Source organism: Takifugu flavidus, chromosome 8, assembly GCF_003711565.1.
Source record: "Takifugu flavidus isolate HTHZ2018 chromosome 8, ASM371156v2, whole genome shotgun sequence".
Lineage (NCBI taxonomy): Eukaryota > Metazoa > Chordata > Actinopteri > Tetraodontiformes > Tetraodontidae > Takifugu > Takifugu flavidus.
In genome coordinates this window covers 14,164,724-14,190,714 of record NC_079527.1, presented here as the reverse complement: position 1 = coordinate 14,190,714, position 25,991 = coordinate 14,164,724, and the positions used below count along the sequence as shown (strand labels likewise).

At 47.4% G+C, this 25,991-nt stretch overlaps 2 protein-coding genes across 7 annotated transcripts; one reads left to right on the top strand and one right to left on the bottom strand.

Moving 5' to 3' along the window:
- Positions 1–469: 469 nt before the first annotated feature.
- Positions 470–11,249, top strand: LOC130529906 (uncharacterized). 2 transcript variants are annotated; one of them, XM_057040603.1, is made up of 10 exons: positions 470–1,378; positions 1,961–2,185; positions 2,736–2,894; positions 4,231–4,299; positions 4,378–5,439; positions 5,555–5,671; positions 6,284–6,321; positions 6,611–7,772; positions 7,853–9,372; positions 10,055–11,249. In XM_057040603.1, exons 1-9 carry the CDS (start codon positions 752–754, stop codon positions 7,997–7,999), a joined length of 3,606 nt encoding a protein of 1,201 aa, XP_056896583.1. In that variant the 5' UTR covers positions 470–751; the 3' UTR covers positions 8,000–9,372; positions 10,055–11,249. The 2 variants fall into 2 exon arrangements, with proteins under 2 accessions (XP_056896583.1, XP_056896584.1); XM_057040604.1 differs by having other exon boundaries at positions 9,992–11,249.
- dnmt3ba (DNA (cytosine-5-)-methyltransferase 3 beta, duplicate a) lies at positions 10,672–20,712 on the bottom strand. Of its 5 annotated transcripts, none has more exons than XM_057040594.1 (26): positions 20,527–20,712; positions 19,378–19,506; positions 19,123–19,268; positions 18,876–19,035; positions 17,130–18,805; positions 16,944–17,052; positions 16,783–16,818; positions 16,586–16,620; positions 16,342–16,488; positions 16,061–16,186; positions 15,840–15,989; positions 15,653–15,760; positions 15,266–15,395; positions 14,630–14,749; positions 14,494–14,538; positions 14,338–14,417; positions 14,072–14,184; positions 13,786–13,969; positions 13,588–13,672; positions 13,319–13,464; positions 13,158–13,248; positions 12,939–13,087; positions 12,764–12,849; positions 12,629–12,698; positions 12,413–12,531; positions 10,672–12,153 (listed from the first exon to the last, which is right to left on the bottom strand). In XM_057040594.1, exons 2-26 carry the CDS (start codon positions 19,499–19,501, stop codon positions 12,012–12,014), a joined length of 4,377 nt encoding a protein of 1,458 aa, XP_056896574.1. In that variant the 5' UTR covers positions 19,502–19,506; positions 20,527–20,712; the 3' UTR covers positions 10,672–12,011. The 5 variants fall into 5 exon arrangements, with proteins under 5 accessions (XP_056896574.1, XP_056896575.1, XP_056896573.1 ...); XM_057040595.1 differs by having other exon boundaries at positions 19,378–19,501; XM_057040593.1 differs by lacking the exon at positions 20,527–20,712 and having other exon boundaries at positions 19,378–20,513.
- Between the last annotated feature and the right edge of the window lie 5,279 nt (positions 20,713–25,991).

The following is a 25,991-nucleotide window of genomic DNA, read 5'->3' as shown; positions in this document are numbered from 1 at the left end:
TGTGTTTCTATGTGTCTACAAAAATTAGATTTTTAGGGCTATATGTAGGGCTGGTTTATTTGTGATCTCAAAAAAATTAAAAATAACAAGAATATACTTACTTAAAAAAAATCAGTAGCAGTAATTAAAATTGGCTAAAGCAATCCTTCATTACTTCAATCTGCCACATGGTGGCAGCTGTGATCACATTACTAAATTCAGACTATGTTAAATTTAACCCTGAAACGTATAAATAGAACAACACATATTCAGGGATAGATAATAGATAGATAGATAAAAATCAATTTGTTTGCCTACTACGTGTTGCCATATTTATAAAATAATAATAATAAACATTGCGTATCTTGTAATAGTTGTCTGGGTTTAAAAAAAGAAAATGAATGAACGATATAAAATCAGGCCTAACGTAATAACGCAACAACAGCTCATATGAGTTTAGGAAACACGAAACACAGAATATAGTTCAAGCTGACAGGTTTTTTTTGAAAAAAGATCACACGAACAAACTTTCTCTTTTGGAACGACACAAAGTCTCTTATTTTGGTAACGATGACCGGAAGCCTGCTCGAGCCATCATTCCGTCCCCGCGCGCACTTTGGCAAAGTTTCATTCCTGGGGATGGAGAGCAACCAGCGGGACCATTCCAATAAGCAGTGATCTGCGGACTTGACATATTTATGGAAACACCTTAATCAGAATTATACTACAAAACTGAAACAGTGTTTTATTTTGTGGCTTTGGCAGAGTCGGGATGAATGGAAGCAAGAGCCTAAAGTCTGTGCTGAGGAGCCAGAAGCAGAACAAAGCGCAACAGCCGGTCTCTGTCCAGAAGAAGGTGAAAAATCTTAAAAATTCCCAAAGTTTTTCCTTTTCCAAAGACTTACAATCGGGCCACGGCGATACCGGGAAGGATACAAAGTCGGGTGGGATGCAGGAAAAACGCCCGGGTAAAAGCTCGTCCGGTGCCTCCTCTGAGGGCCCCGGTGCGCAAAGGAAACTGTCGGATGCCAGCAACGCTTCAGAGGACCTGAGCAAGGACTCCGGCTGCCTGTCCGGGAAACTCTCGCCTTCAGACAGCAGCTCAGAGATATCCGATTGCCCCTCGGAGGGCAACAAGCGCGACTCTCCGAGCTCCGACAGTGAATTAATCTGGATAGACGGGGGAGCTTATGTTGTCCCGGGCGGCGGGGGGAAAGGCAACGGCGCACCGTGCGCAAAGCCGCGGAGAGAAAACTGCGCTCCCCAACCTGATGCTGCTGCCGGCGGCCTCGCTTTGTTCAACTCCTCGGGGGTAATTATGGACCTGATCATGGGAGATACAACCGAAGATCTTGTCCGGGAGGTTGAAGATTTACGATCAGAGAACGAGTATTTGAAAGTGAGTCTTGTAATAATTTACAGTAATTTGATTTGTCTGAACGGCTGATTTCTTTCACATGTCACCAATTTAACCAACTGTGAACACAAGTGGTCATTTTCTCTTAATTTTAGTAAACAGAAAGAATTTCTAAGGAAGAAAAGCTCAAAAGGTCACCTGACATTTTTCATTAATTGACTTTTATTTTTTTAAATGAAACCGTTACGCGGTGCCCAAACCACACCCATCAGTTTTGGATGTAATAAAAGTTTGTGAAACTCCAAACAGGGAATTTGTATATGGAAAATCACTTCAGTATGTCAAAAATATCAACACTACATTTCCCAGCAGGCAACGGGGCCAAACGCTAACAAATCCCAACAGATTACCTCAGGCTGAGTGTGTTTTTCTCAGTCTTTTAAGAGAGAAGAAGTTTAAAAAAATGTAATTTATACTATTTTTCTGCTGAATTTATTCATCCAGTGGATCTAAATTGCTCCCCCAGCTCAAATTCTTACATTTCCCCGAACAATTAACTGTATTTTAATACTTATGCTGTCCGATTAACACCAAATGTTTTGCTGTTTTTTCTTTCTTTCCCAGGATGAGATGGAGGAGCTTCGCTGTGAGATGCTGGAGATGCGCGACATGTTCCAGGAGGAGGAGGTGTTCCAGCTGCAGGAGCTGCGGCTGCAGCTGGAGCAGGCCAACAAAACCTGCCGCATCCTGCAGTACCGCCTCCGCAAGGCAGAGCGCCGCAGCATCCGAGTGGCTCAGACGGGACAGGTGGACGGGGAGCTGGTCCGAAGCTTGGAGCACGATATCAAGGTCTGAGACGGCCCCCCTCCCCCGCTGCTGGCTTGTTTCTGTAAAAACCCACTCACCGCCAGTAAACGTTCTCCCTCTGGCTTTAATCTGAATCACGGCTGTTCCACGTTCCAGCATCAAAGTGAGCATTTTCTCTGCTCGTCAGGGCTGTAATCAGTCATCGCCGGCCTGAGTCACGCTTCCCTGTAAAAGACTCCCTGTTGCTTTGGAGTCATTGCAGAAAAACATCATTAGTTTTGTGTTCTGTTTATAGTTCTGGAACACTGTGGGGTCATTATCTGGTGGGGTTTTGCCTCCATGAGCCGTAAGGCTGCTCGAGAATGGTGGCGTACAGCCAAATCCAGTCAACTATCTTATTTGTATTCCAAAAAAAAAAAACCCAGCCTGAGTTTGGTTGATGTGAGTCAACATTCGTTGTAAACCTGGTGATGATGGGATTTACGTAGAAAGCACCAATTAAAACAGGAGTTCACGTAAAGAGCCGGTCCAGACCAACATTTGCCCTGCAAAATGGAAAAACTTGTTTTGTTTCCTGGAATAATGATCACAGGTGGCAAAAAGCGTGTCGCTCCGGCTGTACAACGAGCTGGAGGTGGTGCAGAAGAAGAATTCCCAGTTGGAGTGGGAGAACGAGGCGCTGCGCGAGAGGACGCAGGAGCTGGAGGTGACCAAACAGGTCTTACAGGCGGATGTGGACAAGATCAGGGAGGTGAGAGTCAAGCCCAGCTCTGTGTGTGTGTGTGTGTGTGTGTGTGTGTGTGTGTGTGTGTGTGTGTGTGTGTGTGTGTGCACATCGGCTGTGGACGGTCCCACCGGCCCTGCAGACTGTTGACGTTCCAGCCACGGACGCAAAATGTCCCGCATGTGTGTGACCGAGTAAAAATACTCAGTTCCAAGTCCGCCTTCATCTCTCTGCTCTGGAATCCTCCTCTCCACAGCTGCACCCCCCTCGGCCAGTTGTCGTCCCCATCACCCCGATGGTCATGTGACACATGACCCCAGTGCAGATCGCTGATATGAGGGGAGGGGCCGGCAGCTGCAGGGCGGAGAGGCCTGGAATGCTGAAGTCTGAACTCCAGACGCAGCTGAAGCTCAGATGAGGGCACCAGATTACAAAAATAGCCCCCCTCTGCTTCTGTTAAACCCGCCTGAATCTGGGTGAGTTGGCATTGTGGTGTTCACAATGGGCTCCGCCGGTGCCCGCGGACCTGCAGCCTGGACCCGCCCTTATCAAACACGCTGTTGACACCCTGGTACCGTTGACACCCACCTTATATTCCGGTGCACTTCCGTGCACGCGAGTCCAAGCTTTAATCCCGGATTCTGCGCTTTGGTGTGAGCTCAGTCTGGGACGCTCACCCAGGCAGCTGCTAGTCCCTTTGATCCCAACAGGAAAATCCACTTAAATGACCTAATCTAGCAGCACAGTCTGCATGGATGGGATGTCGGAAGCCCATAGTGGAATTTCTAACGAGCTCCTACGTAAACATTTATCGCGATGTAATTTAAGCTGTGCTGGGAATCACTAAATAATAATTTTACAATGTGTAAGAATCAATGATTATTTTAAATAATCATAACAAAATAAGTTTTTTAAAGTGTTACGCTGTCTCTCTAAAGCAGCCGTGGACCTGCTGGATCTGAGAGATTACAGCCAACTGTTATTAACACTGCGACTTCTTCTGTGGTGTCCAAGAGAGGGACCATGGTGCCAGACGCAAGCCTGCATTGTTCACATTCTCAGACCTGCGTCACCAGAAAGATGCACTTTATACGTCCCTGAAAAACATTCCCACTTTGTCCGGGGATCAGAAGCCAACTATGCTGTCGTCTTTGTCGCTCCCTTCATCCTTTTATGTCTTTATGCCAAAATAAGAGCAAAAAAAACTGGGGGGGGGGGAAAGCGACCAGCAGAATTGAAGTAGCAGAAAAAACCCTCAGATAAACCTAAATAATCTAGGAGGTTGTTCCCCACCAGGCCACCAGGGGCAGGACTAGTTTTGGACTGGTGATGATTGTTTCCCCCCTTACTTTTATTTTCTCAGAGCACCTTGAAGAAGAAAGCCGTGCGCTCGTCCAGTAAGACAGAGAGGAGACTCTCTCAGCAGATCGAGGTTTGATACGTGCGTCTTCTGATTTCCCGTTTTCGTGTCGCACCTCAACTCACGGGAACGTTGCCGTGTGTTTCCCAGGACGACAGCAACGACCTCAGGTGCCAGCTGCACTTTGCCAGGGAGGAGTTGGCTCTGATGTGTAAGAAGCTCACAAAGTTGGTGTCCGAGAGCGAAGCCATGCGCGAAGAGCTGAGCGAGTACCGCTCGGCCTACGGCGACATCGACTCCGCCCGGCTGCCCGAAGGGAAGCCCAACCACACGCGCTCACGTGAGGCGGAGGTCAAAGTTCACCTGAAGCTGGTGGAGGAGGAGGCCACGCTGCTGAGTCGGCGCATCGTTGAGCTGGAGGTGGAGAACCGGGGACTGCGGGCGGAGATGAGCGACCTGAGAGATAAAATGGGACGATGTGGAGGGGAAGAGGAAGAGGAGGAGGGAGAAAAGGTGAAGGACGCAGAAAGGAAAGGAGAGCAAGTACAAGGCGAGGGCAACGCGGACATCGGGACGCCTCCGCGTTGCAACCAGTCAGCGTGTCATTTTACTCGAGAAGGTCCAGTAGGTGGAGAACGAACCCTGATTGATAACCCGGAGGAGGATAAAAACAAGAGGAATCTGCTCAAAGGTCCAACCGGGATCTCGGTGGGAGATTCCGAGGCTCTTCTCGCTCTCAGGGATCACGCCTGCATTTTGACTTCAACCATCCAGCTTCTGCTGAAGCCACCCAAAAACGGCCACTGCTGGTCTCCATCCGCTCTCCCGTCTCCATCAGAGGCCGACCTGAACGGGAAAACGCAGAAGCTCCTCCTGCCGGCTCCTCTGAGTGACGCTTTGGAGCTCCTGCAGGCCATGTTGGTCACCTTTAATGGGAGGGTGGAGACACTCTTGAGAGGAGAAGACTCTGGGAAACCTCACGATGGCCGCTCGTTTCTGTCTGGAGGGGGCGTGGATCCGTCTCAGGGGTGCGTGGAAGATCTCCGCACCTCGGAGGTCAAGGAGAGAGAAAACCCTACGAGACAAACGGCTTCTGTTCACCGGGACTCCTTCCAAAGCTGCAGGGATCCAAAAATGCGAGTGTCGTTGCAGATTCTGTGGATCCTCCATCAGTGGTGCCAAGATAAAGGATCCAAGCCAGAGGAAAAACAGGTAAACATGACCTCACCTGCTCTAAATGTCCAGACTGTTATTTAGAGAATCCTTTTTTACTGTATTATTGCCAAACTAGTGAAGGCCATTGAAAAAGCTTTGTTCTTTCATTCAGGGTAAAGATCAAAGCATATTGGCGCTGCAGAGGCTGCTGCAGGACATCAGCGCAGAACTTCAGGACAAAAGTGATTTCAATAGCGCGTCCAAGGCTGCACAAGGCAAAGCAGCAGAGGTGAGGAAGTCTGCCAGGAGTCCGCCAAGTCCTGCCGATGATCCGTCTCTCTGGCCGCTCGGCCCACTGACAGTTCAGGCATCATGTGAAGACTCGTGGCAGAGTATTTAGGCTAATCTCTTGCAGAAGCCGCAGCCAAGCAGGGCAGGCATTTAAAAAAATCTGTAGCAGGACATAAAAAAAGAGTGGGTGTGCTGAATATTCGGCATTATCGTAACAGCACACAGTTCGGTCAGTTCGGTCAGTTTGCAGTATGAATCTCTCTGGCCTCCGGCAGCTACCGTCTGATCCCTCCTTTCGTCAGAGGCCCAAATTCACTGACTTGAAATTAGCGGTTTTCCGAGGCCACGCGTCCGACGCGCACAAGCTCGTGAACATTGCTTTGATCCAAAATTAGCACGCTAACATTCCGGTCAAGCTCACCTCCGTCGCCTCTGCGCTGCTTTAAAAAGTTGTCTGAAATATCACACAGGTCTAAATCAGAGCAATAACATGTAGTGACATCACAAGCCGCCGCCATCCTGCCGGGTTGGAATCCACACGTGTGTCCACGGCTTCCATCAGTGACTCAGAGTCAAATAGCTAATGTTGTTGTCTTCTGCCTTTGCTCAGGGTGTCATCAGTAACGGTGGACAATGGAAAGCGTACAGGTCAGTGTTTCCTCTGTTTACGTTTCCTCCACTTCTCAGCTGTGGTTCAAATCCCTGCGTCACGCGCTGTTTACAGAGACATTAAACCAGCAGCACATCGGTAAATCTGCAGTGGCACAGCGGCGTAAACTCAAGCCGCTGAGCTGGTTTCTTGTTTACATCTTTTGATGATTTGCGTTTTAATTTCTCCTTGCAGCATTTGGGTTTGTGCGTCAGAGCCCTTTGCGGCAGTGAAAATTAAAGTTTCCGTTTTCTTGGGGATTAATGAAGGATTATTTTTTTTTGGCAGCTCCAAAGGGAAAAGACTGTATGGACGGTGTTTCCCACACGGCTGTGCGAGGAAGAACTGGTGCTATGTGAGTCGGGAGGCTGCCCAGCTGGACCAAGAGGACCCTGTTAAGACGTGGGACCATCTAATCATGCCGCTCAGCTTCCCTGACCTCGACTTTGAGCAGATGTCCCTGGAGAGGAGCCACACTGCCCCTGAAAAGTCGGCCCTCCGCATCTACTACAGCCCCCCGTCGGCTCGCAGAGTCCAGCTGTCTCCGCTGAAGCAAAGCCCCGTCGCAGACAGGGAGTCCGACAACACCACGTCTCCCTGGTGCACGCCGCCGACCTCCTTCTCTCAGCTCTGTCTGGGCTCGTCTGCCAACCTGAGCGACGATATGAAGGAAATGACGGTCAGCTGGAGGCAGGCGGTGCCTGTCCCGGAGAAGAGAGGGATGGTGCAGGGACAGTGGGTGGGCATGACCTCTGCGGGCACCCAGACCCACACGAGGCCACAGATGGTGAGTGTTGGTCTGCAGACAGATGTTCCACAGGCGCCCGCCAGCGTGAGAGGAAGCCCCTCTCGTGCCCCGGGCGCCTCGCTCGTCTCCGCCCGCTCTCACTTCTCCACTTCCCTGGAGGGAGTTCAAGGCAGAGCCGACCGGTCCAGAAACTCCACATCCTCACCTAAACTGTACCTGCGGAACTCCGCATACAGCGCTTCCTCTCCGCATTTGTCGGCCGATTTGAGCTCGTCGTCGTCGTCGTCCGCGTCCGGCTCCAGAGAGCGAGCGCTGTGGAACCTCAGCACCCAAAGCCACACTGGTCTGACCTGGTCCAGACAGACCGGTCACAGGGCTGGTGAAGCCCAGGCCAACAGCACCAAACCTCCCAGCAAATCTGCTGCCACAAACCGTTACGGCATGGTCACCGAGTTCCTGCGCAGAGTGAGCGGCAGAGTGGAGAAAACGGTACCGGCGCCGGGCCAGAAGGCAAAGGGCGGACTGAAGAATCTGGAGAGGGTTCCGATCAGATCTCCCCCAGCGACGCTGCACAGGAACGACAGCGTGACGAGGATCGTCAACCAACGGTTCATGAAGCAGAGGGAGGAGGTCGCACGGACCCAGAAAGAGGAGAAGGAGAACAGCGGCGTCCGATCCAGCCCAAGTTCCAGAACAGCTGATGTGAGTAATACAAACCAGAGCTGTCAGGACGGGCCGGCAGATGGCGATTTTTAACGTTATTCATCTTCTTCCCTGATCAGGATGGAACCTACGACTGCAGCTCCAGCAGCACGTTGACCTTCTGCTTTGCACGGTCGTCTCGCTCCAACCTGAGACAGCCCTCCAACCCGAGCAAGCCCCACCGGCACCGATACTCGCCGCCGGTCAGCGCGGCTGCAGAGGTCTGACGCTGGCAGACAGCTGAGAGCTGTCAGAGCTGTGGGGAGCGTTTCACGATGTAATGGTGGAACTGGCAGAACTGGGAGACTTTCTGTGGGACGTGAAGGAGAGATGCGACAACTTTTCTAGTTGTATTTCCTGTTGGTGTCATTTATAGCTCCTCTTTTTAGAGGTTTAGTGCTCGTAGACAGGATATTTATGACACTTGTAACTACGATTTTATATCCTGACATTGTTTTTAGTGGAAATTAATTTCCTGATTTGTTAAATAAAGTTCTATGATGTGAGAGAGCACGTTGTGACAGAAGCTTCAACTGGAAACCTTAATCCTAAAAAAGAAATAGCTCCTGCTAAGCACTTCACAAGATTAAGATTCCCTCCACCGTTAAGAACATCATCTCCTGCCCTCTCGCTGTTTGCGTGACTTTCCCTTTCAACGTGCACAAAGGTGTGATTTTTATTTATCTAATTTATTCTGTGAGATGGAAGCTGAGATTTTACCACTAAGAGTGAAATGACATGTACTTTGTTTCCCGTTGATGGCAGCTGTCCTCTGAGGTCAAGGATACGGCGAATGGAGGAGTCACACAATGACCCGGTGTCACGTTTCTGCTCAGCACACATTTATCCTCTAAAGTTACACACACACACACACACACACACACACACACTGATCTAGGTTACATCCCAGAGGAGTGTCTCCAGTTCACTATAACCCAGATTAATTATCTTAGTTTCTGAACCATAAAAAATGATATATAATATAAATAATCTGAGGTACAACCCAAATCTGAAGTCTAAGCAGCAGAATCAGCAACACAAAACTATATGAGTATTCTAATGTGATGTTAAGAAACCCACAAAACTGTGAAAAATTAGTATAAACTTTCTCATACTGTACCATTGAAATGTACTGATCATGTGCAAGTCCAAAAAATCAATAACCAGCTCATCTTTCAATAATTAAAGAATGTTTTCGATAGTGTTCAGTTAAAAAGAAGGAAATAAATAACAGAGGTTAATAGAAATGGTAATAGCAATACTGTGTCTCATCTGGGAGGTTAAATGCTGTAATACCACTGTTTACCTGAGAGGCGCTACAGCGCAGTACCGTACTTTCATCCATCCGTGTTCCTTCTTTACAAAATTTGTTGGTCACAAATAAAACAAATACCGGAAGTCACATTTTGCCTCATCTCCAACAAAAAATGAATCTTTCGTTTTAGGATAAATCTTATAAAATTATTGGTATGGATGCCGTTTTTTCAAGATTTGACTCTTACGACTTCGAGGCTGATCAGCGATTTCAGGACGGACTGAAAACTTTAAACAGCCGGGACGAAACCAAACTGCTGGATCTGAAACTCTTCTTTTATAACAGGTATGTTTCCATCAGCTGCTGGTCTGTCTGTTGTGGGCACATTCCATCTATAGTTTTACGCTAATTAACAGTATGAAAACAGTATTAATTGATGTGTGACGTCAGTGCCATTGCATACACGACCAGTTTAGAACTTGAATGTTCTCTTCTTACCTCTAAGACTGGTAATCAGGTGATAATTGTATCCCCAGAATTAATCTAGACGCCTCTTCTAATGCAGCCACCATGACAGGTGAACTCAGGTGTGCAGGCAGTGATGCCTAAACTTATAGAGTTTTTTAAAAAAGAGTTTTGTCCTTATTTCCTGAAGAGGACCATTTTCACTTGGACCTGAATTGAATCGTTTGCGTTGAATTACCGGAGTCTTTGTGATCACAGAATAACACAATATTTTACTAAAATAAAACAACTGGACAGTTTAGGGGGGGGCTTTGGTTTGAGAGGGGCCTGAAACTTTACCAAGTTATTACATTTGAGCAATAATATGTTCTATAACAGATAGAGGAAACGCCAAAAATGAATGCTACTGGCTGTATGTAGGGGGGAAGTGTGCACCTGTTATAGTTCCTGATGGAGGCTCAGGTGGGCGTAATCAGCTGATCACCTGTTGCTTGGACAGCTGCTACAGCAGGATGTTACCTCCTGGACCCTGGTGATGTCATCACGCCTGTCTCATCGGCAGGTTTGTGGAGCCGATAGACCGAAGCAGCTACGTGCAGCAGAGCTCTGACGGAGCAAACGTGGTGGACCGGGCGGCGTTTTCACATTCGGGAGTCAGTAGCAGCCAAACAGCACAAGCATCTACAGAGGGAACTCAGCTGTCATTCGCCGAGGTCATGCAGCTGGTTCAGGAGGGGAAGGAGGTGCCCGGCGTGAGAAAACTGGAGGTTAAACCCAGCAACCAGAGTCCCACTCCTTCACAGATGGAAAGGTTGCAAAAACCCTGGGAAACATCATCGGCCTCCGAGTGAGCGTTTTAAAAACTGTGAGGCGCCGACGCCGAAGGACCGGGAAACACAAACGGCTGCTCTTCATACTGCAGATGGGAACGAGGAAATGCTGCTTTGAAGAACAAGAAGCAGCTTTTATGTCTCTTCACCGCAGTCCGTTCAGCCTTTTATTTATACTGCAACAGTCCGAGAGTCTCGAGAATTAAAGTCCTTCCCTCGCGGCTGCGGTCTTAAATAATTAATGCTAATGCTTCACTGAAGTGAAGAAGTGTAAAACCTTTACAAATAACAAAGAGTCCTGCTTGTATTCTTCTACAGACCAGCTGAAGCACAATAAAATACACTTCAGTGTTTGTTGACACGTTTTAATCAAGCTGCACACGACGCTCTAACGTTCCTACATCATCACAAACACCAACATAAAAACCTACCAGAAAAGGTTCATTAGCAGCTGCTGCTGATAAAGAGCAAAAATATACTATTATCAGCTAATAAAACTATGAGGTAAGGCGTCAACCACAGGTTAATCGTACAAACGCGGTCGACAACAAACACACCTAGCGTGGATTCGCACCAGAGCACCATCAGGATTTTTTAAACATGATCCAGTTTAAAATCAAATCACAGTGAATAAAAACAGTTCTGTTGATGTTTACAGAAGACACACACACACACATGCACAAACCAGAACAATCACAGCTGAATAATAAAATGTCACAAAACAATCTGAAAATCTAGGAGTGACCATGAAATGATTAATGATCTGAAAACACTGACGGATAATGCTGACACCAGGATTGTGAGGAATATTATTTGGCCTTCGGGGATTTGACTGTTAATGTTTCATTAAGTTTCTGCATTCTGACTTTTTGTCTTTCGTATATTTTTTCCTGTAACGATCCTGGCAATAAAGGAAATAATCAAGCACGTTGTTATGAGGAAAACATTCTTTTAAGACAGTCCACATGTTTTTCCTAGAAAAAGTTTCCCTTTAAAATCCAGTGAGTCAAATGGTTTAAAAAAATTGTAAAAATGTATAAAATAGAATGTAATAATATTAAAAAGACGAAACATGTTTTATATAAATGAAAGCGTAACAGTTTTAACCAGAAAATCAGTGTTGAGGTAGAGAACTGGGGCCTGGATCAAAAGGCAGCTTTCACAGCTGGATTTAGAACAGCTGGAGGAGTTCTGGTGATCCTGATTATCTTTGACCGTGAGGCTGCTTATCAATAAAATCCAGCGAGCAGTTGTGAATCTAAAGGGACGTTTGTGTTAAAAGACAGGCACTGTGAACAAATTACCCTCCACTTTCATTTACTCATAAAACATCAATATAAAAATATCTTTATTGCACTTTTTAAAGTGTAGGCGAGCAACTTCTGATCAAATGTCTGATGGAAACATGGGTGGATTTTCATTGCAGGGATAAAAACCCGAGTTAAACCCAAACTGAGCTGCTAAACTGTAAATCTGCTTCATGATCCAGGCCCATGTTTGCAGCACCGTTACCGTTTGATCACAACACCGTCTTTAAGTTAAAAAAAAAAGTGTCTGTGCCAGCTGAGATCGGATAAAGCACCTTATTTCTGTCCAATATTTAAGAGAATCCTAATGCTAAAGCTTCGTGTACTCTGATCGGTAAGGCAGTAGGTCCGCTGCTGCTGCTCCAGCGAAGGTCTGAAGGCGTTACTCACATTCGTAATAATCTTTCAGCGGGGCGAAGAGGTGGCGAATGACGGGGACGCTCCAGGAGCGACCCAGGGCCTTCTGCCGCTGCGTCCGACCCATGTTGTTCACGTCTGTGTAGTGTTTGGGGAAGCCAAAGATCCTGCGAGAAGCCAAAGGCAGGAAATCCACCAGGTTATTACTGTTAACCGGGACATTTATTACAGGGCGGCGCGAGGTGTTCTAGTAGTAGAGAGCACTGCCAAGGTACCCTTGAGCAAGGTACCTGACCCACAAATGCCCCTGCCTTTGCCCGTCGTGCACCCTCCCCTCATGACCCCAAAAGGAATAAAGTGGTGACAAAGACGAGAATAAAGACAATGGGTGTGACTGATTAGGGTTAAGACTGTGGGTTGTCTTACTGTTCCAGTTCGGTGCACCACAGATAATCGTCCTTGCCGTTCATGTTGACCGGCAGAGGCCCCGTCTTGCCCTGCCTGATGGAGTTGGACTTCGTCGTGATGGTGCGGACTTTGTCAAACTGTTGAAGAAGCAGCCAACATTCCCCGTCAGCATCACGATCGAAACCTTTATAGAACGGAACCATTTAGATTAAAAATTAATGTTGATGCTTCTACCTTTGCTGTGCGTCCCGACTCCAAACAATCCTGGAGGAGCACTTTCTTTTCTACAGCTGTGGCCAGTGGTCTGAAGAAGAAAACCAAGTGTTGGTGTTCCAGGGTGAAGAAGAAACCACGCGTGTGTGACGGTACCTGTTCATGCCAGGAATGTTCCCCCAAAAGTAACGTGCCCTGTGAGCGGGACTGACCTTCACCGCATCAATAAGTACTGGATTACACTGAAAAAAGAAAGGAAAATACTTCTTTTTTTTTTTTTTTTTTACAAAAGAAAGAGTTCCTATGGTGACATTCTCAGCTGAAACTGTACCTCGAGGAACCTGGAAATGTCCGACTTGTCGTTGGCACTCATGAAAACCACGTTCTCAAACAGCCAGAAAAATGGCCGGTTGTCTCCTTCCTTTGGCTTCAACATGGTTAATATGCGGTAGAACTCAAAGAAGAGCCTCCCGGTACCCTCTGTAGGGCAGAGAAGACAGGTTACGTTTGTAGAAAAATGCTGAATATTATTTTAACCTGCCTGACTTACCAAACAGTCCTTTGCGAAGAGGGTTGACCATGGACAGGTCGTTACAGGGGCTGCCGCCAATCAGGAGATCGAATGGGCCCCATTCAGCCAGCTGACGACAAAATTAGCGGATCAAAGGGAGTTGCTGCAGTTTCTGTGGGGGATTCCTCATTTCCACTCACATGTTTCTTTGTGATGGTGCGAACGTCGTTGACGTATTCGATCTTCCCCTCGTGCTTCACCATCCCCACGGCGATGGAATCCTCACAGATCTCTGAGGCGATGTAGCGTTCGATCTTAAATCCCAAATTTTTGAGCACCAGATAGCCTGTTGAATCAGGAGAAGGGAGAGTTTTATTCAAGTCCGGAGAGGGGCGGAGATGAGGGGCCCGGGGGACGAGAGGGCTACAACGGAGCGGATTACGTTGGAGAAACATCGTCAGGAACAAACCTGTTGCAATGCCGTCAAAAAGCGAGAGCACCCTGATGGGCCTGCGCTGATCAGAAGGGATGGAGGGGTAAACTCTGTGAGGTTCCTATTATTCAGGTTCAGAAGGAAGGATGAGAAATGACATCAGACCACGGTGTACTTTGTAAAAACGGGTGCAAATAGTTGCACCTCAGCTGCAAACGTAGGTGTGGGACGTACAAACTCCATGCCGGTGTTGTTGGCGAAGAAGTCCTGAACTTTGGCTCTCCAGTCTGGCCTGAGTTTGAGGTTTCCGTCGCACTGAGATGGGTCACACATGTAGCACTTCCAGGGATCGATGTCTTTCACCTTGTCAAAGGTTCCTGGGCGAACCAGCATGTCCAGACAGTCCTTGCAGAAACATCTGGGAGGCAGAGAACATCAGTCAGACACCTGGAGAAGCCGATTCCAGAAGGAAGAGACGCTATTCTGACGAGGACCGTATATGATCCGATCAGTTGTTCACCTGCAGCAGCTGACATTTTCACAAAGGATGACCTCCGTGCCACCACAACACACGGTACAATAGGACTGGTAGCCATCCTCATCGTAGCGATACAGCGTCTCAGAGAAGTTCTCCTGCAAAGAGAGTCCAGAGGGTTTTCCAGATGGAATGGAAGAGGCAGACTTGCTCCAGGTGGAGGTTAGATCTGTGCAAAATGGGCCACGGTGGAGCAAAGCGGACCACAGACATCAGAGAGCGAGAGAGGGGTCATCAGGGTCGAGGGTTACCTTGCATTTCACACAAAGACCACCTTCGAACAACGGGTGCCGCACAGGAGTCTCAGACGATCCACAGGACAGACAAAAGTCTGAAACCAACCGCCACACTTTGAGCTTCAAATCGAATATTTTACATCAGGTTTTCTCTATTCGCACAACACCTACCCTCGATCGTTTTGCCGGTCTCGTTTATGTTCTCCACTATCAACTCTGCAAAAGACCAAAAATGAGAAAACGAGGCATTTTATTCGTGTTATTACCGTGTGTCCGTGAAACGCCGGCTGGCAAACGCACAACTGACCTCTGCTGTAAGTGGTACCGGAGGCTCTGGATTTATTCTTCAGCAAAAGTTTCCTCTTCACCGGTGGTTGGTAGTCCGATAGCCCAGAGTCGGAACTCTGATGTGCAGCGGCTATATTGCCTTCAAGACAAAAAAACCACACTAAGTTTCAGTTTGAAACAAAAGAAGAACCTTTCACACACTTGAAGACTCTTAAGACACAAAGGTCCCAGTCAGCCCAGTGGCCTCCAGCAGAGGTTTGGAACCACCAGGACTCTTCCTAGCATTGGCTGGGGGATCAGGGGAGAAGGGTCTTAGTCAGGGAGGTGACCAAGAACCCGATGGTTACTCTATCAGAGCCCCCCCTCCTGTGGAGAAAGGAGAACCTCTGTATGGTACAGTGGAGATGGAGGCAGCCTGCCTGGCCCCCCAAGGCCTCTCAGACCATGAGAAAGGAAATGGTCTGGTCTGCTGAAAATGAACCCAGGTGCTCCTCTTCACCAGGACGACACCGTCGCTACAGCGAAGCCTGGTGCGGTGATGATTTTCATCAGCAGGAACTGGGAGACCAGTCGGCTCAACGACCCTCAGAACGTGCCAGGAGGGACAACTCTCCAAGTGCTGGGCTGCATTAAAACCAGCAGGAGCAAAACTTACCAGCAGGAGCAAAACCGTCAGGTCCCATAGGCAGAAACCCTTCAGAAGCCCAGTCCAACATCAGCTTCAGCTCCTTTTCTCGATCTCTTCCCGCCGCAGAAAAAGACTTGGAACATCTCTCAGCCGCCAGCTGCAGACAAAAAAACACATATACTGTATAAAAAGTGATCATATGTATGAAAAGTGATCGTTCGCAGCGATACATTTCAACTAAAGACCATCTCTGAGGGTTGGAACCTCTTAAAGCAGCGAGCAAATGCGTATTAGAGACAAAAAACATACATTTTTAATGAATCAGAAAACAACGGACATGCTTTTAAAACGTGAATTCACTGGTTGCATATTCACAGTAAAGCAGACTTTCCAAAAACGTGAAAGGTGTGTTACCTCGATGATCTGGTATATGGCTTCCTTGTAGGTGGGAAGGCTGGAAAAGGAGTTTTTGCAGAAACATTTGCTGAAGGTCCCGAATGACAAGAGGTCCTCTGTCAAAATCTGTAAGAGTTGCACGACAATGTGAAACGCGGCCTGATAAACAGGTGAGGACGCTGGAGAGGGCGCACCATTTCCACACCTCTGAGAACTTCCCATCTCCAAACCACTCCACCCTCCGCATGCCCAGGGGCAACGGCTTGCTCTTCCAGGGCATCACCATCCCGGGCCACCAGGAGAATCCCTCTAACTTCCCCCACACCAGCTCTCCCGTCAGAAAGCCTCGACCGTCCTGCAGACGTGAGATTTCCATCAACTCACCGTTTCTTCGGCAGTGTTGTGACGTGTTTTGGATTATTTTACCTGATAGCTGGGTCTCTGATGTGTTTTTGGTGTACCTTTACTGGTCGGTGACGATTCTTCTGCCTGACAATGAAGAAGAGGCGTCAGTATCTTATGACCTCTCTCTGCGCTTTGAGCCGTGTGTTTCTGTTAAAACTTCCCAGATTACGTCATGTCGCAGGGAAATTTCAAGAAAAACAATATGGAAAAATGCTGTTTGTGAAAACATGAAGAGCATGCACGTATGTTGAGCCATTGCAGCCCCTCGGCACTATTTTGGTAGCATTCTTAAGAAAACCTACCACCTTTTCATGATGCTCTATGCCCTTTTTGCTGCGCTTATAGGGCTCGTTGGGTTTGGAGCACTTGATGCCGGCCTGAAACACTGTACGAGTTGGTGGCTTCTGGCGCAAACTGCTCTCCCAGCCAAAATGTCCCCTATTGGTTCCCTAAGATACAACAAGCTCTTATTATCAGATTACTTATCATTTTATTATACACCAACCAAACTTTTCTGTGTGGGTCTATTAGTAGAAAACAATTTACCTCTTTCCACACAGCATAGAATTCACTCGTTATGTCTTTTGGGAGGAAAAAAGAAACATGCTTAGCGGATATTAGCACTGAGATCAAAAACCATTATAAAATACTATGTTTGAAAATAAGACACGTAAAATCTGTTCTTCTCTAAGCTAAAATGAAGACAATTCATCATTTAAACACTGAAGAAAGGTTTCACTGACCACTTAACCTCGAAAGACGGACTTCGCAGCTCTTCACTGTTGAAGGTGTGGAGAACAAGAGCAGGACGAAACCATTTAAAACTGGCCAGAACGATTACTGCAAACATTATAGTGCCAACTAATATGGGGATTGTTTCTAAGTGAATAAAAATGTTTCTCACATTTGTGCTGAAGCAGGTATTCTCTGCTGGTGTTGCTGACAGACAGGACCAAATCACATTCACTTCCTCTTGAGGCGTCACCCTCAGCGTCAGCGTCATTTTCCAGTGCCTGAAAGGACACGTGGTGAATTCAACCGTTAAACTGACCTCAGCTCAAACACGTGGCTCCGGATCCGTTGGTTTTACCTTGGTAAAAACTGCCTTTGGCTCCAGAGGCGGGCAGGGGAACGCCAGCAGGGTCAGAAGAAGCTTCCTGAAAAGTGAGTTTGGCTCGTTGTCCTCAAGCAGACTGGCCCAGCGTTTCTCCTTTCCCCTCTCAAGCAGCCGATGCTGCAGAAACTCGTCTGTGAGCTGAGTCGCATCTTCAGCAGAGCTACAGATTCCCAGCTGGGTCCCCAGCTCCCCGACCGCCTTGCCCGCCACCTTGAGCCAGTGGTGGGGGCTCAGCAGCTGAGCGATGCTCTTCAGCACTCCCTCGCCGAGAGGCAGCTTCTCCGTGATGCAACGCGTCACTGCGATGTAGAAAGACAGGGCCTCCTGTGTCAGTAGGAGCTTAGCGTCTTTAGAAACGGACTCCTTCAGGTACTTTTCCACGGCTTTATCGCCCACGCTCAGATCCAGGCTCGAGAGGTGGTACTTCTCATTTTCAAGATTTTGAGCATCTGGCTCCTTGAGGAAGCGACCTGCAGCCTCAGGGTGGAGGAAGAGGGAGGCGTAGGTGCACAGCAGGTTACTGGCTCCTTCTGCCATGAGCTGCAGACGAGCTCCAGCAGCTTCCTCCTGTGTCTGCAGACATCTCTGGAAACGATGCAGAGGCTTCAGCGCCTGCTCCAAGAACATGAACGTTGCCCTGACTTTGCAATCCTGCAACTGGAAGCAGATGAGTTTCGCCTTTTCGTTACTCTTGTTGCAAGACGTGAAGTACAGAAGAAGCTCGGACCACATTTCCAGGATTTTGGAGACTACAGAGCAACATTTAAGGCAGCTTGTGTTCAGGAGAAATGTTTGGCTGTCTGTGCTAAAGTCTGAGTCGAAAAGAGCCTCCAGGTTGATGTTCTTTGTTGGGCAGGAGGAGAAGTACGCGTAGATATCTGCTACCAGCTCCTGGACCTGTTTGGAGAGCTCTTTCAGGCCAGCGCGACAGGCGGCGTCAGCAACAGTGTACAGCCCACCGAAGGCCACCACATTTGGGTTGAGTTCCCTGAGATTCAAGAAGATCTGTTCTGAAGATTCAGCATTGCCCTCAGAATAGACGGCAACGAGGTTTTCTTTGGGCAATTTAAAGTCCCTCAGCGTCTTCACCACTGCTGCAGCCATTTCATTGCCTTCTTTACCCTCTGACTGAAAAGCATCTAGAAAACGGACGCAGTGCCTGTTGGCTCCAACGTCAAAAAAGCCGACAAGGACCACGGCGATGGTGCCGCCCTCCCTCGAAGATTTCAGAGTCACCCCCGCATAAATGTACACACAGTATGGGCCGCGCTGGCAGGCAGATTCAATATCCCTGGGGTAGCGAGACCCCAGTTTAGAGCGTGCTAAATGTGCGGACACCTCCGCACCAGGAGCAGTCGCCCTTTCGCAATATTCGCCGATGAACCAAATCGCCACATCGCTGCAGGGCGGCGATCCAGGGGCCTGGTTCCTGGGGTTCAGAGATCTCGTCTTGTGCTTGTTTGTCATCATGTGTCTCCTGAGATCGACAATTCCTTTAGACAATGTGCTGAGGTTGCTGTGGCAAATGCAGCAGTAGGTGTATTTGTCTCCCAGGACGCTACGGTCCGCCCACTCGAACATGTCCTTCCACTTTTCCCTATAAGGAAACGATCCGTTCTTTATAGTGGCCTGTTTCAACTTTCTCGTTCCTAAAGGGAGGAAATAGAAGAGTCCTGTTGGTGCCTTGTCTTGGAGTGAGTGATTTAAAGTGGTTTTTACCGCATTGTTGCAGAGCAGGACTGATATCCAAGTTGTGTCGAGCCTTCACGGGATCGTATTCCTCATCCCTCACGTTAGTTGTGTAAAAGCTTTTGAGCCACCTCAGGAGGTCAAGGTTGCTTTGAAAGTCACCTATTATTAGATTCTCCACTGGAACGGTCTAAATGCAGAAATGGGCAAAAAGCTTTACATGAATGCTGAAAACAGAATGATTGGTGGCATCAGACATTAGGCAGAGAGCGGATACCCTCGTTATACTGTTGTTCCTGAAGGCATCGCAGAGGAGGCTGAAGTTGTGTCTGTAGTCGTCCTTGCACTGTGCGTCAAACTTCACCTGTGACATGTCAACAGAGCCAGGAATGACCCAGTCCATGATCTGACAATGGCAAGCACCTATGGAAACACACACATTCCTTAAAAGACAGGCTTTCAACAGTCGGAACGTGTGGATTTTAGGTCAGTTACAGGTGCATTCAGTACTGAATGTGTGCTGGTAAACTACCTGAACCAAACTGCTGCACATCTTTGAAGTCTGTCTTCAACAGGTTGTTGACCCAGTTCACCAAACGGAGGCCCTTTGACTTTTTCTTGATGAACTCTGGAGTCTCAACCGGGGTGCTTGCCATCTTCACTTCGGTAGGAAAGAAGCATTCAAAAGACAATACGGTCATACTGGTTTTGGGGTTAATGAGAGCTGCTCTATCACTCGATCAGCTTCACTCTGTCCTTTAGGTAGTTTAGGCAAACCACACAGTCACTGCGGCACCTCTATTTTTTTTCCGAGAAAGCTGTTGTTTACACGACTAGTGACTTTGCAGGGTGTTTACTGGTGGGCAGGTGGGGGGGAGGGGTGTTAATCCCTTATAGTCTGTATGTAGAGGATAAAGTCTGAATGCTGTCAGAGCCTGCAGATACCGACACCTCCACGATTTGCTGGTATCATTTCCACCGCCGTATTTGCATTAAGGCGCTGCCTTGTGTTGCCCCTCCTGCAGCCCTGTAGGTGACACGTTACCCCCACGGGCTCCTCCCCTTCTCCTCAACGTAAAGAAAAGACAGGGTGAAATCTCGCGTTGTCGCTTTTGCCGCGAACTTCTACTTCCAGCACATGCCTGTCGCGATGATATCGCTCCACTTTTCGTGCAAGACAAGCGCTGCGGTGTCGAACAACGACTTGTGCGAGCGGTTTGTGTCAATAGGAAGACTTTTGACGTGACAGGCAACGTGGGTCTGCAGCAACCTGCCCCCCACCCACTAAGCAGCGGTCTTCTCAATGTTGCTGCGGTGGAAGTGAATGAAACTGATCCGCCCCGCATCACAACAACGTTATTAGCCTCGCTACTCTGCGTGGAGCCGCGCACACGCGTCTATCTGACAGACTGAAATTACACGAGGTGCATGTTTTGAGTGATCAGGAAGTCAAAAGCTTCTGCGGCTCTTGGTCACAGGTTTCACTCGCAGACTGGTTTGGGGGTGGGGGGGCTCTGATGAGCCGGTCTTTGTGTTGCTGTGCCTGCAGAAGGTTGCGCGGTGAACAAAGCAAAACAACGCCGACCGACTCCGACTTTTATCCGTCCGAAACCCGCCCAACTCCGAGCGCATTAGCGCAAAAGAGGGATTTTTTTTAAAGAGTAAAACCGGGGAAACTTACCTCGGCCGTTCCTTTCTAGATGGTCTCCTCGCCTCCTTCCCTACCACATTCTCCGATAGGCAGAGCGACGTCAGTGACGTGCGCAGCCGGCGGGGCCGGGACATTGGACCTCTGACAATGGCGGCAGTCCCGCACTAGTAACACCGGCGAGGAGGAGCTGGTTCGCGACACAAAGCATCTTCTACACTTTTAAAATAATAAACCAGGACGCTTCTATATCCTGCATGTTTAATAATTACAGGTGGAAACAAAGTACTGCCTCAACGATAAGCTGGCCCACAACGTTTTCCATTTCATATATTGTTGGAGGCATAATTGTGGTTCTAATTATCTACAGAGACCTAAACGTGTTTATACGCAACTAATTGAATTTCAGAGAGCGCATCCAATCCAAATAGCTAGTTAACTATGATGCTGATTGGATTTATTGTAATAGTTTGTCGTGTTTGTTCGTACATCTATAGTAGTGTGTAACGCTCCCTCCCTTACAAAACACGGGCCTACTTTCTGTTGACAAATTGCTGTTTTCTCACGTGAAAAAAACGTAATAACGTAAAAATTGGATACTGAAAACAAGCGTAGGAACCACGCAACGACCTTAAATTTCAATTAATATCATCAAAAGAAATCGCCATCATGTCTTATCAAAATATCGTTAAGGGAGCTAACTAGCATTAGCCAAGATGGCGGCCATTGTGGCCTCTTGGCGGCGCGTGACCTCGTTCCCTGTTGCGCATCAGGACAACCAAAGTCAAATAAAGGGAACTATTGGCCCGTTAATATCAAACTAAGTTACAAAATTCAAGTTGAGAGTAAATTCTAGCATTTTTTTAAATTTTTTTATTTTATTTTTTACAATTTCTCATTCTTATGTGTGATTCTTGCTATAATGTCGCTATTGTGTAATAATGGTTTCATATGTACAGATGTCCTCTGATTAAAGCTATTGTTTAAACGTGAGCATTGGATTTAACTGAGGTTTATTAAGATTAAGATTTATGGGTTTGTTGGCCAACTATTTTCCATCAGCTGTCACACTGAGAAACCAGACGCTCGTTAGTCAATTTGACCCTTTAATTTCAGTCGAAAACAATGATAATTGTTAATTCTATGATTCGCACTCTGTGACTAAATGTAAGTAAAAGTTTGGAGCGAGGACCACTGAGGCTGTGGGTCTCACTGCACTTGTCCACATTGCTGTGTGTGTAGAACAATATTTCGGTGTAAAGTCCCTGAAATTGCTCTTTTAGTGTGACATACAGCTTTAATAGAACTAAAACAATGCTATCCCCAGATGTGATGCCATCATTAAGACACTGCTGGACCTTTTGAAACAATGGGAGCTGCAGGGTCACCACACTGTTAGCCTAGACCAGGGTCATAAGGTCAAGGGAGGCATTGTTTGACTCTGGGCCACACTCCCAGTGGGCAGGGCCATCAGAGCAGAGTGTGACCTGACTTTCCTCCATTGAGCAGACATTCAATATAAATGTCCAAGCTTTAAATATGGAAAGCTTGAGTGACCTCGACAGAGGCAGTTTTCATGCACCTGAGCTGGGAAGGACAAGTTGTTGTGGACTCCGTTTCACCTTTACTAGTATTAAATATGTCTCACTTGTAATTTACCATAACTCGATTTTATGGGGGGCCACTTGGTGGCAGTAAAGCCAAGCTGGGAATAAAATGTGTGGACAAAAACTCCAGCGTGGGACCCTGAAGAAGACCCGTGATGATAGACTATGGATGAGCTGCTGACAGTATGTCTCAATCAATCGATCAATCGATCAATCTTTATTTATGTAGCGTCTATTACAATCAAAATTGTTTCTAGGTGCTTTACAGAATCCCAGGGCCTGACCTCTGTTCTTTAGTGGCAACGGTGGCAAGGAAAAACTCCCCTTTAACAGGAAGGAACCTTGAGCAGGACCAGGCTCATGTAGGGGGACCCTCCTGTTGATGGCTGGAGGGGAGAGGGGCACTGAGGTCCAGCAGAACCAGCATAGAGACCAGTCCATGATCTGAAGCTATAAGAAGATCATTAGTAACTTTAAGAAGTGCTGTTTCTGTGCTGTGATGAGCTCTAAAGCCTGACTGAAACACCTCATGATTCAGTGATGGTTTTTTAAGAATGGTTTAATCCCTGCCACCTTGTAGGACCGGGGTACAGAACCTGTCACTAAAGAACAATTGATCCAGAATAGAGCTGCCTAACATTGGTAAAACATGTCTGCTTAATTTTTTTCTATCTTTTATACTTTATATTAGGTCTTAAAGTCTTTTAACAAACAAAACACCATCAATGTGCAAAGCAGAAGTAAAAACAAGAAGTCTTGAGAGAAAAAAAGGGAAGAAATGTTTGAAATGGAGAAGGAAAAGGGAGGCAAAGGTCAGTGTGTTGGTGGATCAGGATTAGAGGACACAGCCTGACAGGTGCAATCAAATGATTTACGCAGCCGTGATAAAGTGGATGCCGGTGCAGCTGCAGGGGGCAGTTTAAGAATGACGCAAACAATCAGAAAGCCATGAAAAAGAGCTGTAGAGTGTCGGGGCAGCAGGGACTGTGAGTCTTTACTCACTATGGTTGTCAAGAAGGGGTTGCACTGGCTGGTGATCCAGGCCACAAACACAGGTGGTCCTGACAGGCTGGTTCAGACTGGAAACCAGCAGGTCGTGGAGATCCAGAGGAGAGGAGATCGAGGCCTTTTTATGTTTCACAGCAATGGCAGCATTTGTTCTGTTGAGCTCACCCTTTAAGAAGCAGATGTTGAGTCAAAGATAAGGGTCACAAGCACAATCTGTTTCCTCTGGGCCCCACGAAGCCTCTCAGACCACAGTAGTTGGGACAAAACACAACTTCTGCTGTCTGAAAAAAAAAGCCTTGAGAGTTCTTCTCATATGAACCTTGAGGCTGAACACGTTAAATGTTTTTATTGCACTTCAACCGATCATGTAAATGGATTTTCACTGAAGGATAAAGCAGATCTGAGAGTCTTGAGTTACTGACAGTCAACCCTCAGACCTGCTGTTGATACTCTAAGTTTTAATGATGGAGAAATTAAACAGGAGATCTCTAATTGTCACCACAATTGACAAATCATGTTGAAAAGGTTTCTTGAAATCTAAAGTTTTAGTGATCGATGCCAATGCTTAGAATCATATATTATACATCTTTTTGGCAGGTTTCTTGCTGCATAATAGAGCCACATAAAATGGTAAACTAACACAAACCTTTCATTTGTTTTTCAGAGAAAACAGATGCTTTTTGCAGCCGGTGAAATTAAAGCAATTAATCAAAAGTTGCCAGGCAGCTGAGGAGCGATCTGGAAAGTCGGCCTAAAGCTTCATCAAACAGCAGAAAGCTGTTTCATTCTCTAAGTTCATCTCTATCTTAGAGCCTTTTATAGGATCACATTGGATTCCTCGATGATTAAATCTGCTATCTCAACAGCTAACAGAGAGATGATCCCACAGGAAGGCCAGTAGAACAGACCTGAGGCGAGGACTCGTTTAATCCGCTAGCTGGGAAAAGTGTTCTAGTTGTGCGACCTTGTTGTTCTTTATGTGACCTTCTGTGCAGCTTGCACCTCCCTTCTGTATTATTCAGCTTACAAGACAACTTAAAGTTGAACCTGAATTAAAATGTCAGTATCAATTAAGAACCACACACAGGTAACAGAAGGTGAACTCTGAGGAGCTACTGTGTCCTTTAATTTCGATTAAAGTTCATCAGGTTGTCTCAGCTTCATGAAAAATACCATATGCAAAGCCCTTCAAGGAAAAAGACTAATTAAATTCCAATTTTTTTCTTATTTCTCATTGAGGATATCCCAGCAGTGACCAGAGTGGCGCAAATTCACCCTGGAGGGCTCATCAGTCCATCATAGGTCATATTTAAAGAATACCCCCCCCCCCTCGTTTGTGGCCCTGCTTTAACAGGAGAGTAGCTCCTCTCAATTTCCTCTCCTCCTGGTGCACGCATTCATTTACACCCCCCCATGGATTAACAAAGAAAATGATAGAGAAGGGTGGCGGCTCCTCTCCAGCTCTCTCTAATCTGGTGTCAGTGTGGTGCACGTGTGTGGAGGGGATGGGCCAGTCGCACCCCCGCTCCTCCGGAGAGGGGGTGCTACTGCCCTGATATCCTCCTCATTGTCCCTCCTCCCCACATCTCTTGCTCTCTCTCTCCTCATGATTAACCAATTTCATCGCCCTCTACGGTCCGTCGTTTCCTGTTACTTAGATACCAGTTGCCATGATTTGCCTGGACCGCTTGTGTTTCCATGGTGACAGTGTGCCCATCCTGTCATCTCCTTGGCTGCGCCGTCCTGATGGCCTGTAGCCACCCCGGGCCCTGACCCTCAGCTCCCTTCCTCTCTGCCTCATGGTCCCATAAGGCTGTCAGTGTGTGTTCATGTCGCTCTGCAGCCCCACGCCATGTCAGACCCCAACGCAACTTCTGGCTGATCTTCACTGTTGTCGTTGTCTGAGCACGCACCTTCTCCGCGGTATTAAAGAACACGAGAGAGTGAAAGAGGGAGTTCACAAAAGTGAAAAAAAAAAAAGATGTTGAGGAGCATTATGGATGTTTCAGTACTGAGGTTGAATCTTTAGGGCTGCTATTGTTCAAAAATCCCTTTGGCCTTCGTACTGTTTAAATGCCTTGGAGATGTTTTTCCTCTTCATAAGAATCACTAGGATTTTATTCTTTACTTTGTGTGTATACTGCAGCTCCTGGGCTCAAAATGCCAAAGAATACATTTGAACCCAGCACCTGTATGTTCGTGGGCTCTATTTAAACAGCCTTGAATAAAACAACTGAAACATGGAATGTTAACGGACCAGCCTGAACCAGATTGTTTCTGTAAAAATCTATGTGTACAACCAAGCCAATTAAAACCCCGCAGTTTTCTGGGGCAGGGCCACGCTGAGGATCTGGTCTGGGACGGTTCCGTGTCAGGAGGCACAAAGGAGGCTGCATCTCCCGGCTCCACCGTTAGGGGGCAGCACCTCTCAAACGTCACTCATACTTTATCGGTCTAGTTGGATCAACGGCGGCCAATCAGGGTAAAGTTGTTGGCCTAACTGAGGCTGATTCATCCTCTCTCCCCCTCACAGTGCGTCTGCCCCTCTCATTCAGTCTAACACTCGCAGCTCTGTGTCACTGTCTGTCTGTTGGGTTTGAAGCGCCCCCAGCGCCCCAACCACCCACCCCACTGCCCCCTCCAGCCCCGTTGATGCTGTCGACACCTAAAGGACAAGAGTTTGTTCATGTTAAGAGGACTGACCGGTCGGCTTTTTGTCAGCTGTGTAGAAATTTCTGAGGAGATTAACTTTACGCACGTCTGGAAGTTTAGTTACTGAGCTATGTACAAAAGAATGATCACTTCAAAATGTGCTACAGCTCTAAAGAGGCAACAGAGGCCATTTTTCAAAAAGATATTTAAAAATCACAGAAAATGACGTGA